This window comes from Alligator sinensis, unplaced genomic scaffold (assembly GCF_000455745.1).
Source record: "Alligator sinensis unplaced genomic scaffold, ASM45574v1 scaffold123_2, whole genome shotgun sequence".
NCBI lineage: Eukaryota > Metazoa > Chordata > Crocodylia > Alligatoridae > Alligator > Alligator sinensis.
This window is the reverse complement of record NW_005841917.1, coordinates 3,689,259-3,707,026: the sequence shown is the minus strand read 5'-3', so window position 1 is coordinate 3,707,026 and position 17,768 is coordinate 3,689,259. Positions and strand designations below refer to the sequence as shown.

Below are 17,768 nucleotides of genomic sequence, written 5' to 3'. Positions count from 1 at the left end.
ACAGACTTTATAACAGGCCATGGAAGAAAAAAGGTGCTGGTTGTGCCAGTAGATTGTTAAACTCATCTGTAGCATGTAAATCTCCTATACCTCCCTCTCTGAAAGAATACTGCAGGTGCGCAAAGAGAAGGGAGGTTGCTCACTAAAACAGAAGGACACGCTGTCTTTATAACTGTGGGAGTAAGAACAAATTATACAGCTCATCTCTTCTGTTTCTTTTCCTTCAGTCTGCATCACTGCTTCCCCTTCTTCCCCCACTTCCCCTCCCACACACATACCCTGGTCATGGCGTGGCTGTTTACACCGAGGAACACAGACTTACTAACCTGTTGGTTCAGTAAAGAAACTGGATAAGACAGGGAAAATAGCTTTTAATACATATTTTCAGTGAACAGAAAAGCATTATTTTAACATTTAATATTCACTGTTCTCCTGCTATCTTAGAACTTAACCAATATCTACTGAAATCAGTTATAAGTCACCAACTGACTTCAGTCAATATTTTACTTCAGAAAAGAAATGCGATGGTGTTATTAATTGCAGACTTTATACTTTATCAGATGTGTAGTTTCAGTGCTCTTAGTTCAGATTGCTTTATTTCTTTAGTGTCATTAGTCTCTGTATAGTAAGTTTGATTCTCTTGTATTTATGTTGTTGAAATCTGTGAGCACAGTATAACCTGCTATTATGTCTGTGGTTTTTTGGTTTTTTAACTAAAAGCTCAAATATTTGAAATGGACGGAACATTTAAAGTTAAAAATCCAAATACAGTACAAGGCACTTCCTCAAAACCCTACCTGTAATTTAAAAAAAAAAAAATCATATTGTACAAATTGAGAAAGCCTGCTTACAATAGGTGTCTCACAGAATCACACCAACACAGAAAAGTAGGCCTAGAAGGGACCTCTGGAGGTCATCTACGCTAGGTACAGACATTACACTTTTACCAGTGTAAGTGATCAGAAACTGGTTTATAGCCATAAGAGAACAGAAGTTTGGCACACAGAGCGGTTAAAAAATAGTGGAACCCAGTCTAAACTTTACTCCTCCCCCACACCGAAGGGTGAATGTGTGTTCTATTTGCTACGGGTATTAAACAATACTGCTTACAAAAAAAACACATAACTTAGATTGATTCTACCTCAGGCTTTTTGAATGTCTGTACCTAGCCCTGGTCCAACCTCCTGCCTGAAGCAGGCTCATCTCTATCCAAACCACTGCATACAAATCCTTGTCTAACTTATTACTAAAACTATACAATCAACCCTGCCATACAACCACAAGATACAGCAGTAACTTGCCAGAGGTAGGTTGGAACCAGCCAAGCAGGGATGTGAACCTCTATGGAAGTGGGAGAAGAAAGGGGAACACAAGTTGTGAAGCTATCATTAACTAGGAGAATTTGGGAAAGACTAGGAGACAGACTAGCTGCATGATTGCAGCTACAATGTTTCCTGCTTAAGAGGACACAGAAAAATATGCTAAGAGCAACATAGTTTTAAGGGAGCATACTTATAACAGCAGTGTGAAGGTCAGTGAACCGGGATGAGGGGATTTGTGATAGTAGGCATCATGTACTTTGAGAGTGGTGCAGTACTAAAATTTCTTGGGTAGGCAAGGTATGGAGTTTATGGCTGCAGTTTAGCTAGTGGCCTAGACACCACAAACTTTCAAACACAGATAGACAGATGAGTGTTTGCAACTAATGGCAAAACTCTCAGTGAGTTCACAATTATCATGATTCTGGCTTCAGGGCCTGCTGTCATACACACTCAGACAGAGCCCAGTGAAGTCAAAGAATAATATGTATAAGTATGTCTTATAGTAAATGAGAAAAAGTTTTTTTGGTGATACCTTTCATTGAACCAACTGTATAGTGGGAAAGATGCTAGGCAAGACAGGCACAAAGGGCTCTTCTTTAGGTCTGGGCACACATATTAATACCTTGTCAGGTTCTTTGTCTATGCAAAAATTTAGACCTTTGAATACTGCAGAAATTTCAGAATGAGAGAGGGAAGATTGTGATAGGTTAATGATGTTCATTCTCTGGTCAGTATTATCCTCGTTCTCTCCTGTGTTGCTGGTTTACTGCCTTGGAGATGGCTCTTATTGTGATATTTGGTTCTAATTTTTTCTTTCTTGCTGGCTGTCATCAGGATTTTTTGATAGACGTTTTGAGTCTGCTGCATAGTAACAAAGTATGTCTCAGGTTTATTTCTCTAAGTTCACTAGAGTATAGAAGTATGTCCTGTTTAAACTGATCCCTTTTGGAGCAAATTAGATGAAAAAAGATGGTGTCTGGAAGCATGTCTAACATCCCTATACAGTTGCTTCAATAAAACATATCACCACAAAAACAAAGAAACAAAAAACTTACTTCTTGCACATTTCCTGGACTATCATGGCTATATCAACACTCCAAACCTTATGAGAGTTAAGCTATTCAGGACTGTGTCTCAAATCTGCTATTTCAGCCCACTTATTGATTAGTTGCAGTGTTCTAAACCAGTGGTGCTCAATATTTTGGCACCCACAGGCCTGAGGAGTGGGGCTGGTCTGAAGGCTGGAATAAGCTCCGCATGCCAGAACTGGGTCGTGGGGCCAGCACTGCCTCCTCCCACCCCTGTGCCCTGGGACTGGTCCACAAGGGCCTGGTGCCACTCCCTCTTGGCCCCCTATACTGGGATTGGGCCTGGCTTGGCCGTCCCACTACCTTGCATCGGGTTTGGGCCCTGGGGGCCTGGCACCACCACTGCCAGGCACCTGATCCGTTGTGCAGAGTGCGAGGCTCCTCATGGATCTGGAAATTTGGTGGTACAGAAGCAGTTCCTTCTCTCTCCTGCTGCCAGATATCTGGACCTGTGGGGAACTCTGCAGGCTGGATCTGGTCTGCAGGCCAGGAGTACAGCACCCCTGTTCTAAACTCTACTACAGATTACCTATATTTTCATTCTAACACATTGAAATAGCTCATCTGCTAATGCAGGTTATGTTGAGAACTTATTTCTTATTTTAAAAAAGGTCAAAAGTAAAGAGTATTAACAGAAAATCCCAAAGAAATGCTAGCAATTTCTATTCCGTTACAAACTTAGATATCTTAACAAGGCATTGCTGACTAATGAACGAGTTCTCATTTTTCTTCCTGTAAAAATCTTACTATGCTTTATGTATTTTATCTTATCACTTCCCTACATTAATCAGGAGAATGTACTCCCTTTCTAAATGGCCTTCCCAGTTCCAGTCAAATCACTGTTCTTTTACTACTTTAACTTACTGTTTTTCTGATCTTAGAAGAGATATAAAGTATTTGAGGGGAGAAGGGGAGGGAGTGAATCAAGGACACTTCTAATTAAAAAGGAACAGATTCCTTTCCTGTCCTCACTGGTGTTTTTTGCTGACCTTTGGATGACTACTTCATAAAACTTAGAGAGAAGATAAGGAAAATAGTGACTAAAAGTGGAAACATTTTCTGTCTTAAAGGATAAGTACATGTCTGTAAATACAGCACATTCCTCTCAACTGGTACAGCTAGGTGGAAACAAAAATATGCTAAATTACATTTTGTTCTGGATTGTTACCATAAACTGGAGATAATATATGATGGCAGTTGGTTCTGTTATTCCACAAGACATTAAAAAGTGATTAGCGATGGAAAAGAAAAATTAAAACGTTTGGTTTTCCTACTTTGTCATGTTCTTTTTTAAATGATCACTTTTATGGCTTTTTTCAAATCAAATGATATGTTTTGCATCTGTGTTTCTGGTTTTGGTAGTTCATTAGAAAATCAAGTTTGTTGCTGTTTTTTAGGGGGATGGCTTCTGGGTTACTAGAGGACTAACAAGGTTATCACAGGATACATGCTGCAAGGGGAAGGGTTGGGACATATAAAAACAACACGTATAGGAAACTGCCACAGGCACCCTTGCATAAGGTAAGGAGGAAAAGTAGTTTTATAGTAGTTAGGGGTCAGATGGGACCTGAATAGATCATCTAGTCTAACCCCCCGCCACTGGTTGGAGCACACACTGGGATCACACAACCCCAGACAGGTGTTCATCCAACCTCCTCTTGAATTTGCCCAAGGTAGGAACGAGGATCACTTCCCTAGGAAGCTGGTTCCAGATCTTAGCTACCCTGACAGTGAAATAGTGCCTCCTAATCTCTAACCTGAACCTATTCTCCAGCAGCTTCTGGCCATTGTTCCTCGTCACCCCAGGTGCTGCTGGGGGGAATAGGATTCTTCCTATTTGCTGCTGATCTCCCCTAACAAGTTTGTAGGCATCCACCAAATCACCCCTCAGACTCCGCTTGCTGTGGCTGAACAGGTTCAGGTCCCTCAGCCTCTCCTCACAGGGCCTGCCCTGATGCCCTCCAACCAAGCAGGTGGCCCTCCTCTGAACCCTCTCAAGGCAGGCCACATCCTTCTTAAAGTGCGGTGCCCAGAACTGGACGCAGTACTCCAGTTGAGGCCAGACCAATGTCGCACAGAGGGAGAGTATCACCTCTCTGGACCGGCTTGAGATGCATCTTTGGATGTACGACAAGGTGTGGTTGGCTTTGCTGGCTGTGGTCTGGCATTGGCGGCTCATGTTCATCTTGGAGTCAATAATGACTCCAAGATCCCTTTCTGCTTCTGTATTCACAAGTGGGGAGCTCCCCAGCTTGTATGTATGCTGTGGACTCCTTCTCCCCAGGTGCAGCACCCTGCATTTATCTACATTGAAGCCCATCCTGTTACCATCCACCCACTTCTGTAGTCTGTCTAAGTCCAATTGCAGCCGCTCTCTCCCTTTGAGCGTGCCTACCTCTCCCCACATCTTGGTGTCATCAGCTAACTTGGACAACGTGTTTTCCCCCCCTCGTCCAAGTCACTGATGAAGCTGTTGAACAGTGTAGGCCCCAGGACCGAGCCCTGGGGACCCCACTGTTGACATCCCGCCAGGTCGAGTATGACCCGTCCACCACCACTCTCTGGGTGTGCCCCATCAGCCAATTTTTGACCCATCCAACTGTGTAGGCATCAATGCCATAGTCGCTCAGTTTATTAATGAGAATGGTGAGAGACAGTGTCAAAGGCCTTCTTAGTCTAGAAAGACTACGTCCACGGTGACACCATCATCCAGGGATTTAGTTAACTGGTCATAAAAGGCTATCAGGTTGGTCTGGCAGGACCTGCCTTTGATGAACCCATGTTGATTTCCCCTGGGCATGATCTCTCCTGCTGGCCCCTCACAGATGTGCTCCTTGATAATTTTTTCAAGGATTTTCCTCAAGACCGATGTGAGGCTTATGGGCCTATAGTTTCCTGGATCCTCCTTTCTCCCTTTCTTATAGATGGGAACCACATTAGCTAGTTTCCAATCTAGTATTCTGCCATATCATATTAGCTCATCAAAACTGTGAAGATTTGTAATCCTTTCTACCTGTGCTGCTGCAGAGATGTGTGAAGTTGTGCATCAGTCAGCAGCAGAATAGAACTGAGCCAGCAGAGCGTCTATGTCAAAACACTTCTGAATGGCAGATCTGTGGATCTTCAAAAACCGTTTCATTGGGGAAGCCAAACCTAAGTTCCACCACCAAAATCAGTACAAATGGGAAGCACCTATACAAGAGGAGCATGACCTCAAAGCCTTTGGCTCAGAAAGAACATTTAAAATTCTTTCTGCAATCAGCAGCCAAGCCTGCCGTACTAGCTTAGTAGGAGATTAGTTTGTTCTGTTTGATAGTGATGATATTTTCTTGTTGGAACAGATGTATTCAATTTCTCAACCAGGATAAAAACAAAAACATTGGGTTTTGTAACAGCCAACCTCTTTAACATCAAAAGTGTCTCAGGCACTAGAAACGATTTATATCTGGAGCAATTGTTTAATACACTGAGCCAAATTCTTATCTCAGTTATGCTTTTGCAAATCCTCTGAAATAAAAAAGGGTTACATTCATATAACTGAAAAGTCCCTATATAACCCATGACTACATAGTCCTTTGTACTGGGAATGGAAAAATCTGTGAATTACTTTTATAAAACAGAATAACCGAACAAGTTATTTGTGTCAGTAGAGCAGCATAACAATACCAAAATGAGCAGGCTAGCCAAAGGGCAGTAAAATATTCTGTTAAGTGAGTGAGGGAATATTTAGAAGGTGGCAGGGGGAGAAAATTAATGGAAGGACATTAGATCATTTGAAATATAAACAGCCTTCTAATCACTGTACATTATGTTCCCTCTTCGTTTCACGGAGTTTCCAAACACCCACCTATTCTGATAAGCATTTCAGCTTCACACAACATACAATAGATGTTTATTGTGCTTACACACACAGTCTTCTCTGTACCATACTATTCTTGTAAATACTGGTCTTTGGGACTAATTTCAGCCCTGGCATAAATAGACAAAGTTCTTACGTACTTAACTAGGTCTGTTGTCCGCTTGCCCCAGACCTAAATGTGAGTATTTGTTAAACTAAAAATTCCTTGCAAGAACAAATATAACCTGTTAGTATTGAGGGGAGTGGTGTCATGTACCGTGATGGCATTATATGAGTGACCTGTCATTTTATATTTCCAGTATTTGTTTACTGCTGGCCATATAGCAGGAAATTCTATTTCCCAAGACTGAACTAAGATGAACTAGTTTCTAAATCAGGGGTGGGCAATTATTTTAGGTGGAGGGCTCCTTAACAAGTTTTGGTCAACTGCCAAGGGCCCCTGGGGTAGCCCCAGCTCTTGACAGTTGCCCCACCCCTTGTTGCCTACTTGGGACCGACAGTCCCATCCCCTAGCCCCTGACCCTTGCCATGGAAAGTCCTTCCCCCTGTCCTCGGGAAATACTCTTTTTGGGAGGAAGGGGTTGCCATCTTAGAACCAGAAAAAAACCAAGTCATACACTAAAAGTCAAATACCCACTATAATATATTTTAATTTTATTACAAAAAATATTTTTGTCACGATTTGTGTTTGCATAGTGTATATAGAAGTGACTGAATAATAACTCAAAAATAAATTCTTAGTTTTGTATATTGTGGGGGGGTGTATGGCAGGGTGTGTGCGCGTGTGTGGTACGATGTAGGGGGAGTATAGGGTATGTTGGTGGTTGTGTATATGTGAGGGGCTGTGGGGGCAGGCTGTGGGTGTGAGGGAGGTTGGGGGGGGTGTGGGGACCCACCCTGCACTCCCCCTAAGGTGCAGCAGCAGGTAGGGCATGGTTCTGGCAGTGCTGCACACTGCAGAAAGGGGCACAGGATTCATTGGGCTGCCGCCGCTTCCTGACACTTGCATGCAGCCCCTGCAGTCGCACAGAACAGGAAGGAAGCCCTATGTGCTGGGGACAGTTGCCTTCCCTGCCGGGGCTGTCAAGCACTGAAGAGAAGCCTCAGGCTGGAGCTGGTTGCCTTCTCTGCCCCTCAGTGGAAGGTGCCTGGGGCTTCCCTCCTGTGCAGAGAAGGCAGCCAGCTCCAGCGCCTGAGACTTCTCTCCAGTGCTGTGCAGTCCTGACAGGGAAGGCAGCTGGCCCCAGCACGCGAGGCCTCCCTCCCATGCCCGGCGAGTGCATGGTTTACATGCGAGTGGTGGGGAGCACCGATGATACAGGTGGCCTGGGGGAGGCTGCACTCCTTGCTATGATATACAGCGCTGGCCAGAGGCATGCCCCACCAGGGGTCTGCACCCTGAGTGCCCCACTTCCTGCTGTTGCTACTACCTGCCAGGGCTCTGCACCATGGGGAGGGGGAGTGTGGGAGGTCCCCACACCCTCCCACTCTCCCTCACACCCACATCCTGCCCACCCCAGCTCCACACTGTCACTGCCTTGTTCCCCTGGGTGCGGGCTCTGCGCTGCCACCAGCCCAGCCCCATGCTCCATGCTCCCACCCAGCTGCAGCCCCGGCCCCGCTGCTTCCCCACCTGCTGCCCAGAGCAAGCTGGAGACTGGGGAAGCAGAGCAGGTTGCCGCAGATTGCAGCAGCAGCCCCACACAGAACCCGCATGCTGGCCAGCTGGGCCCTTCCACCCACAAGGGTCGGAGCCAGGCATTAGGGTAGGTTTCTGGGGCAGTGTGTACACATGGGCCCCTCGTTTCCACCCTTGTGGATGGAAGGGTTGGGTGGGCACAATTTGTTGGGGCACCCTGTATGCCAGATAAAAGTATTTGGCGAGCCAAATCCAGCCTGCGGGCTGTATTTTGCTTGCCCCTGTTCTAAATGATTAACGATCATAGAATCTATCACATATCACTGAAGAAATCTTATGAGTGCTAAAACAAGCCTTTTATACAACCTTAATATTCAAGAATTACACACCAGTATATTTGATGCAGTTTCTCTTGCATGAGCCCATAAAATATGCCAAGTTTTGACTAGTTCAAATGAACCTAAAATCAGAAATTCAGTCACCTTCAAATCTGTGCTAACATTAAAAACCTTTCTGAATCAAGACTCTTTCCAGTTTGCTAAGGTTGAATTAGTTCCTTACTACTGTAAGTTGCCACTACTATCAGACTTCTGCTATGCCAGTGTTTGTTAACCTTTTTAGGCTCAACACACCCCTTGTCAGACTCAAGGAAATTTGATAAGGCACCTCTCAAAGTGTCAGCTCATTACTTTTGTTGCAAAGAATTCAGAAAGACCACACCAAGTAAGAATGTTTTTAACATTATCAATTCTTATTTGAAATCTCTGGGTTTATCTTGTGCATCATGTCTTCACATCTGACAGTGCTAACGTTGTGCAGCACATGGTGTCACCCTTGAAAGGATCTCAAGGCACCCCAGCGTGTCATGGTACTCTGGTTGAGAATCACTGTATTAGACCCCACCATTTACTTCCTTTAACTTCCAACACTATCAACCAGTCTTAAAGAACGACCATAATGCCTTACTCTACTAACAAAACAATGAGGATCTCCTATTTATTGTTTCCTTTTTTCAATGAAGGAACACCACAACAAAATATTTGCCTTCTCACATTCTACACAATAGATGCATGTGCTCTATTAAAAAATAACAAGCACTGTATATTTTGCTTTGGCAGTGCCAGAAACATTGTGCAAGGTGAAATATCTTATCCCAAAGACAGAGCATGTCATGTCAATACGTTTGACTTGTTCCTGTATTAAAAACTTGTATTTTTTCAAATTTTATAATGCATTGTTTTTCCAAACATAAAAGTGTATGACATATAACCTTACCATACTTGTAGCTTTGATGTAAATATTATCTTTCAGATGGCAATTCCCATCATTAGGAATTACTATCCCTCCCAGTTTACTATCCAGGGCCAGATGTGAGGTTTGATCTGTCATCACAAGAAGTAGTCGCTTTGCTTCCTTGCGCCAACCAATATGGCTCTAAAATAAAAAGCAAAACACTGCAAGTGTGAGAATGAAATTTAGCTTCTTTGCTTCTGTAATGGTAAATGCGACTAGGAAAGGCCATCATAAAAGCTTCTTTTTCAGGTTTCTGCACTGCTTGAAACATAAGCACTGAATTAGAGTTTAGGCATGTAGCCAAGTAGGTCAAAGTAGTTAAAGCACTGATTCTTCCTATGCAGGGCCTTAAACATAATGATTTGACCTTGACAAGCATTTATGTGAGCAAATCTTGCAAATGTCTAAATCATTGGCAGGACTGCAAATTAGGTTCACAAGCTTACAAGAAACAGATTCTGGTAGTATCCTCTATACCTTATAAGCAAATTAAATGCTATGATATTTATTTTTCTTGGTTCTGAAGAATCACTTGTAGAATAAAATAAGTCACAGGCATATTGAGCTGTACTTGGTGTGCTAATACAACATAAATAGAAAACAGCAGTTGTGATGTTGCATATCAACTTATTTGGATGACGGTTATAAAATTCTTAAAAATGTATATTACTATACATATAAAACACACATTCATCTACAGAACTGCTTTATAGCTAGCATCCAAATATGTTACATTTTCCTCTTATTTTCAATTTAGTATCTTTTTTTTTTTTTATAACTTGCTTTCACTATAGTTTCTCCAAGGGGATTCAAACATACATTCTAGTAACCAAAGTTTTAATATTAAAAAAAACACAACTATTGGTATCTTCACACATCTGTAGGGTGGGGAGTCCCTTATGGTGCACCAGAAGCTGACTGTTTGTAAGGTCTCTACTACCAGCACAGTAAAAGAAATCCGGTAGGGAGGCATCATCAGAAGCAACAAGAATGAAAATATGTTCCCTGGTATACAGTTGTCAGGGGGATCCTCCAAGTACAGAAATGGGTGGGGTATCAACTCATGTTCTCTGGAATTTTACTTTGGTGCATAGGATAAATAGCTGACCAAGCTCAAATTTGAAAGCTTTGTGCATAAAAACCATCTTTCATTCCTTTTCCTTTAATTTAACCCCCTCCTTCATTCCATTTGACTTGTCACTCATTCATTTCCTCCTATTCCTCCCACTTTATTCACCACTGCATCATCTCTACCACTTCCTCTGCAGAGCTGTCAAGTATCCTGCCTTGCGCGAGATGCACAAAATGCACTTCAAGGATGGTCAGCTGCTCCTCTTGACTATGAGGAGCTGCTGCAGGACCTTTTCTGAAAACAAGAGCTCTACTTTCCTTCTCACTTCACTTCCTGATTGATCTGAGTACAGAAGGAGCAGCTTGTGGTGGCTGTAGGTAATAAAGGTGAACAGGGTCTAGTGGCTCTCCAGCTTAAATGCCAGCATCTGTAAAGCCCATTCACAGAATCACAAAATCATAGAAAAGTAGGGCTGGAAGAGACCTCTAGAAGTCATCTAGTTCAACCCCCTGCTGAAGGCAAGATCATCTCTATCCTAATTATCCCATACAAGTTCTTGCCTAACCTGTTCCTTATACTACACAGTCAGCCTTGTTGCACAAGGCATGTTGCCCAAATACACCAAAAACACCCAAACCTGCCACAGGTAAAGCAGGGGGATGAGAACTATGCATTTCCCACCTTTGCAAGGACTATTAAAATACACTTAAGAAATCCAAGGAGGATGGATCACGGCAGAGAGCTTCCTCCATCTTTGACTCACCCTCCACAAATTTTCCATTCTACATCCAATTTCACTTTCAAAACTCAGAACCCACTCGACAACCCACCCTAGACTCCCTCTGGCCCACTCTGGTGAAGACTTGTGTAGTTGCATGTTCTACTGTGCCACTGCCTGGGACTGGATATGTTGACTACAAACTCAATATGGGCACAGACAATGAACCCTTTCAATCTTTGCATAAAAATCTCAAATGGTGTGGCACAAATCTTGTCAATTATGACCCTCAGAAGTACAGAAATGGATTAAACACTTGAAATGTGGTACCTCTTTTCAAGTCAAAAGGAATGTAAAATTGCAGGATGGAGAAGAGAGGGCTGTTCAGCAATATCCCACATAATTAAAGCCACAACACTATAAATGAATGAGAAATGAGTTTATGAAACAGAAGAGTTTATTTCTTTTCATTGTTATTCTTCACTCTCTAATTTGTAAATTTGGTAACTGGCAATATGCCTCTCAGAGCACATCAGAAAGTCTACTGTGTTCAAAATTAGTGTCTATTAATATAAATTACAACTTGTGTTTGTGGTTATAAATTGCACATTGTTCCCATCAATTTTTATCCATAATTCAATTAACTGGAAGGACTCCCTATGCACATAGATGTTTCCATTCTGTTGTTCTTGGAGGCATACACACTCCTTTCAAACTTGAATGTCATAAGTATGGAATGTGTCCAATGATAAACATTTAGTTGTGAGAAATCCTCCCAATACTTCAGGATGATTTTTATAACAGCTGTGATCAAGATGTCTATGTGCTGTGATTTTTATTTACCCATTTTACAGTTGTCTTTTAAAAATAAAAATGGGGCCAACATTAGTATGAGTTTTTTTTTCTAAATTCACCCACCAGCCACAAAGCAATGTATAAATGGATGAAAGGGATAAAGTATTCTGACCCAAACTTTTCAACATGACCAGCACAAGTGCCCTCAGCCTGCAAAGTTAAACAGGCAGTGACTGTATTATCTTATGTAGCAAAAGGTATGAGATCGGAAGGACATTTAGAGAATGTGAAGATCAACTGCCCTATGCTTTCTGGTGTCTAGACAAAGGTACTCTAGCCAACATCAGACTTTGCTCTCCCCATCCATCTTTTTTGTTGATTTAGTCCATTATTGCTCAATCTCAATGGGACCAACATAATTTTAAACTATAAGTTGGGGACCACTGATGTAGATCTTTCTTCACTCTCTTCTAGTCTGAAATAGATGGTGATAATTCTGTGTCTAAAATTTGAGGTGATTTTACTGTTCTAATTACTAACCCAGAACACTCTGCCTTTACACGAGTCAAGGTGGCTATTTTCCATCATGAGTAAAGATGGTTTTCAGGTCAAATATGATCCTTATTTACTGTACCTCTTACATTCAAATTATAGATTTAATAATTGGATAAGTAAAACTGATTGGATAAAACATTTTTACTGATGCTGATAACTCTGCAGTCAAATCTGCCATTGTTCATTCTTGCTTAGCCAGAAGAACCAACAGAACTGAGTAAAGAATAATTTTTTTTTAAATAAAAGGAACAGATTTTCTGAGTAGCAAAACATCATTAATAATAATGAATGAGCCATCCCTATCTGGTCCTGCCCCAGATTCTATAAAGCTTTGACTAATGGTTAAACAATGAGAAAATGCTTTTGTCAGGAAGAAAAACAACAGTAGGAGCTGTTACAACATCATAAGGCTGGACATCAAATACCATTGACTCACAAATATGAATTTGTATCTGAACTGCCAGTTCAGAAGTCTCCTTACCTGGCACACAGCTGCCTGGAGCATGGCATCAAAACCCCCTTCAGGTGTATCAATATTCCCTGAAATTTTTTGTTTATTAACTGCATTTTTGAAGTCTGCTATATTGTCAGTCAGGGACAACACATGAATGTAACCATGAGGAGGCATGCAATCTAAATTATAATCACTGTAAGAGGAAAAAAAGACAATCAAATTTTACATTCTTATTTGAAAGGAATCTTAATAACCGCAATAGAAATCAGGTTTTATGAAATATTTGAAAATATACTTAAATATTTAACACACATTGTATATTTTTTAAAACATGCAATAATTTCATGATAAAAGGTCTTTATTAGGTGCACTAGGGCTATAACTATTTCTTATATATATACTGACTAAAACAATTAAAGGGTTTTTGGGTAATTATTTAAAAGTGTATCTAATAGTTCATAAAACTATAACAAACAACAATAGGTAAGTATGCAACACTGCTGTGCACAAATTAACATACAAAAGAACGATGGTAAAAGACAGTACCACCTCATGCAGAACGTTATTTGTTTCTGAATCCTTAAGGAATGAAAGAACTAGACTTAAGATTCAAATTTCTAAGTAGCCAGATAACACTAAGGGCAGCTTATCTTACCACCACACAAATCAATCTACAGGATCAAAACCTAAACCAGCAAATCTAAGGTCCTAGATTCATAAGTATGATACTTGCTGATATTAATGTGTTACCTAGCTCTGTGGATATAAATCAGTCTCAGACGTTAACAATATCTTTTACAACTTTATGTTGAGAAAGCCTTGAGCAAGTAGTACGAGGTAATTCTAGAGCCTTTATTTATGCTCTTGCCGAGCAACAGACTTCATGTACATGAAAAAATGTTTTACTGGATTTGGAGATCTAGTCCCTCATCTACGAGTCACTGAAGGAAAAGTAGTGGAAAGCTACTCAATTAATTTGAAGAACTGTGGATCAAGGCGTCACACAAGAGTTAATGCGTGACAACAAAAATCATATAATCATAGAAAATTAGGGTTGGAAGGGACCTCAGGAGATCATCTAGTCTAACCCCATTCTTAAAGCAGGACCATCCCAGCTAAGGTTTTGTCTAGTCCCCCAAGGATAGAGATTCCACAACCCCTTTGGGTAACCTGCTCCAGTGTTTTACTACCCTCCTAGTGAGAAAATTCTTCCTAATATCCAACCTAAACTTCCCTTGCAACTTGAAACTGTTGCTCCTTATTCTGTCATCCACCATCACTGAGAACAGTCTAGTTTTATCCTCTTTCAACCCCCACCCTTTTACAAATTAATTTTTAACTTTTTTATATCATTTTAGTGAATTGGTTTACATGTACATTTCATTAGACATATTGTGAAGTTGTTTTCTAGTAAGGTTGGACAACAACCGTTCACCTTGCATAAATGATAAATGCAGTGGACAAAGTGTATTGGATGAACAACAACAAAATCCCCTGGTTCAACCCTGCATTCATATTTTACATAAAATGGGAATTTGACTAAATAAAAAAGTTGTTTTATCAGGGCCAATGGGTCATTTCCGTTTGTTAAATCAGCTCAAAGAACTAACACAGTACAAGGACAAAAGGAATAATTTAAAGAAAAGCATTTAGGAACAAAGAACTTGATGCAATGTTCTGTGTCATCAAGTCTAGTCTCCGATATCCAGAGCAACCACATCTTTTAACCCCTTTCATAAAAAGTTTGGAATGGAAATAGGCACAGACATGCAAAACAATCAGATTATCATTGTCTTGGCTATGTGTTTTAAATGAAAAGTATGTTTTAAAATGCAACAGAAAGCTTATATATTTAGGCTTTAGTAAGTTTATATCTATGGCTGTGTGCAGATGAAATGGAGGCCCTAAATTGAAGCGGTGGGTTTAAAAAAACACCGCTTCAATTTAGGGCCAATTAAAGCCCTGTCATGCACACACCTCACTGATTTAGCTGCCTCTCCAGCGGGGAGGGGAAGGTGAGCTGCCAGCAAGTGGAGTGGTCCCTGGGCTGTGGAGGGGGGCTGGCGTTTCCCTCTGCAGCAGTGGCAGCCCCCTTCCAGGCAGCACACGCCTGCAGGCACCCAGCTTGGGTGTTCCTGGGAAGCAGTGCTGCTACGGAGGAAAGCACCAGGCCCCCCACTCAGCTCAGGCAAGCAAGCAGGCTCTGGGGGCTGGAAAAAAAAAAGATCAGACTCTCGGCTTTTCTTGGGCAGAGCTGCTTTCCCAAGATGCTGTCAGGCTGCCTGCATGGAGCCTGGTGCTTCTGTCCATGGCTGTAGGGGCAGCAAACTAAAACTCCTCAGAGGAGTCTTAGTTTGCTGAACCCCAAGTCATTTATGGTGCATTATGCTGCTGAGCTTCCTACAGTGGCTGGAATTAATGCGCAATATGCTGCCGAGGCGTGCAAACACCGACACCATTAAAGCCGTGCAAAAGCATTTAGCCCGCTTTAAAGTGTCATGCATACACACCCCTCGTTTCGTCTACACATGGCCTATATTTTTGCTTTGCTTCCTAAAAATCCCTTTTTGCCCACTTTAAATACAATCATGGGAGGAATGGATGAGAGAAGCTTTTTTTCTATACAAACAGAACACTTTGGAAAAGCAAGTGATATCAAAATAGAAAAATATCCTGATAAGGTATTAACGTTTATAAAAACTATAACACATTTACTGAAGTAATTAAACACATAAGTTCCATTACCTGGTATTACTCCATTACTCAGAGAAACATAAAATTACTACATACCTGCACTGATTATGGATTCTACCTGGGTGAGTGCTAATATAGGGTGACACAGTTTTATCAACATACGATCCAAATCCAAGTCGAAAGTCCAGGGAAATGTTCGCCATCTTTTTAGATAAATCAAATCCAACTGAGTTTAATTTTTCTATATTGTTGTGCATAGAAGCTGAGACATCAACTAAATAATAAAGGTCCACAGGATATTTCTCTAGAGGGCGAATCTTTAACATGAAGCTTGTTTTTCCTCCTGGTTCAAAAGAAACAAATAAGTTTTACAGTATTTTTAAGGGCTTATACTGAAAAAATAAATGCATCTGCCACAGTACCTATAATGTACAAAAGATTTGCAAGCGAAGCAGAAACATTAATTTAAGAGAGAAAATGTAGTGTTTAAATATAGACCAAGAGTAATAAAGCGCCTGTTTGTAAAACATACTTAATATTTTTGATGGACTCTGCAGCAGTTTCTTGTTAAAAGTTTGAATTCCCTCCCCATCCCCATTTTTCCTTTAGTTTATGTTATGCAATCTATTTTCCATTTATTGCAAACAGCACCTATGACTCAAGAGATGCATGGATATGCATACAAATTGTGGTCAGTCACTTCTGGGCTGACAATAGTTAAATGATCCAGCTCACTTTAATAATAAATCAATCCCAAGAACGAAAATGTCTAAAATGAAAACTAAAATCCCCCTCTCCTTACTGCTCTATATATAGTTTCAAGTTTACCGCAAACCTGTTTCCAAAGAAGTCAGTAACATATATTTCAAGGATCAAAGAAAAAATAAATGTAGGTTGAAAAGAGAGTTGGTCTTTCATCTCAGTATGGCAAATGTCCATCTGTCCAACAGAGCAACACTGCAATTTTTTTTTTTTATGTAAAAAAACCCAACAGTCCCTACACTATTGATTGCCAAAATACATTATTCATCAGTTTTTACAATGCCAGCACAAGAGAGTAACATGCTACTCACTTGTGTACTCATAATTTCAGCATTCTGTACATCTGAATTATTTCTTATCGTATTTATTCAAATAGAAGAGGATTCTAATTATAAGACGACCCCCCCCAATAATTAGATACTATATATGGCAAATTTATAAATTTGTTATAATTTTCCAAGTATAGAATCTAATTATTGGAGGTTTGCCTTATATTTATCCCCCTCCCACTGCTACAGCAGGGAAAATAATTCTGGTGGGGTCAGGTAGCCCTTTGCTCTCTGTTTCCCCCCAGCTTTTTCCCCTGGCAACCTCCTTCCCTCTCTTCTTACTGCTCTCCCTGAGCACATGGAAGGGAGAAGTAAATCTGAAAACAATGACCATGAAATTAAATATGGCTGTAGCCGTTTGCATATAATACCAATGCATTTAGTTTATCCAGGATTGATGCATGTTATCATTTTTTTAAACTGCTGCAAATTTTGGCATAAGTACTTCATAAACAGTCTAGAGGTGCACCGATACATCGGTCCGTATCATATTGGCACCAATAAAAGGAAAACTGACATTATCGGCAACTGGCTTTTTTTTAGCTGATGTGGTCAATAATGTCACCAATAAATATCATGTGCATGTACACAGTTGCAGTGTGTACACAGCCAGGAATGCAGCCTGGCAGCTTAGAGAGCAGCATCTAGCCAGTAAGTCTGTGGGGGGAAAGAGGCAGGGGAGGGCAGATCGAGGCCTCTGAGGTGATGGGGGGAGTGGGGCTGGGGTTCGGGTGGGGCAGGGGCAGGCATGGCACAGCTGAGGTGGAACTGTGCACAGGACAGAGCCACAGCTCATCCATGGTATGTGGGGGGGGGGAGGGGAGAGGGGGCAGCTCTTGTCACTGGGCACACCCCTGGGGGGGGAATGTGCTCCCAGATCTTTGCGCAGGGCAACAGTGGGCTGTCTACTGCAAGCTCAGGGCCAGGGGCTGTGCTGGCAACTTCCCACCAGGGAGGCTGGACTCAGGCTACACTCAGGACGATGTATTGCAAACAGCACCTATGACTCAAGAGATGCATGGATATAAAGCTAACACGCCATATGCTGAAATAGAATAATTAAAAAATGCATAAGTAAAATGCTTCTCTAGCTTCATGCCAGACACTAGAAAATAACAACACTGTTATGCAAGATGAATAGCTAGCGTCACCTGGAGAATTTAACAGAATTGCACCAACTCACACCAG

The 17,768-nt window shown here is 41.4% G+C and overlaps 1 protein-coding gene across 5 annotated transcripts in view; it reads right to left on the bottom strand.

Moving 5' to 3' along the window:
• ITGB8 (integrin subunit beta 8) overlaps positions 1–17,768 on the bottom strand; it is a 61,946-nt gene that overhangs the window by 30,937 nt on the left and 13,241 nt on the right. For all 5 annotated transcript variants that reach the window (XR_003092907.1, XM_014517596.2, XM_025198229.1 and 2 more), the window contains exons 3-5: positions 15,586–15,832; positions 12,823–12,988; positions 9,184–9,342 (exon numbers count right to left, since the gene is read on the bottom strand). Coding sequence is in view for 4 of the 5 variants with exons in the window: in XM_014517596.2 (XP_014373082.1) it covers positions 9,184–9,342; positions 12,823–12,988; positions 15,586–15,832 (572 nt within the window). In the remaining variant the exon portion in view is untranslated. The remainder of the gene's footprint in view (positions 1–9,183; positions 9,343–12,822; positions 12,989–15,585; positions 15,833–17,768) is intronic.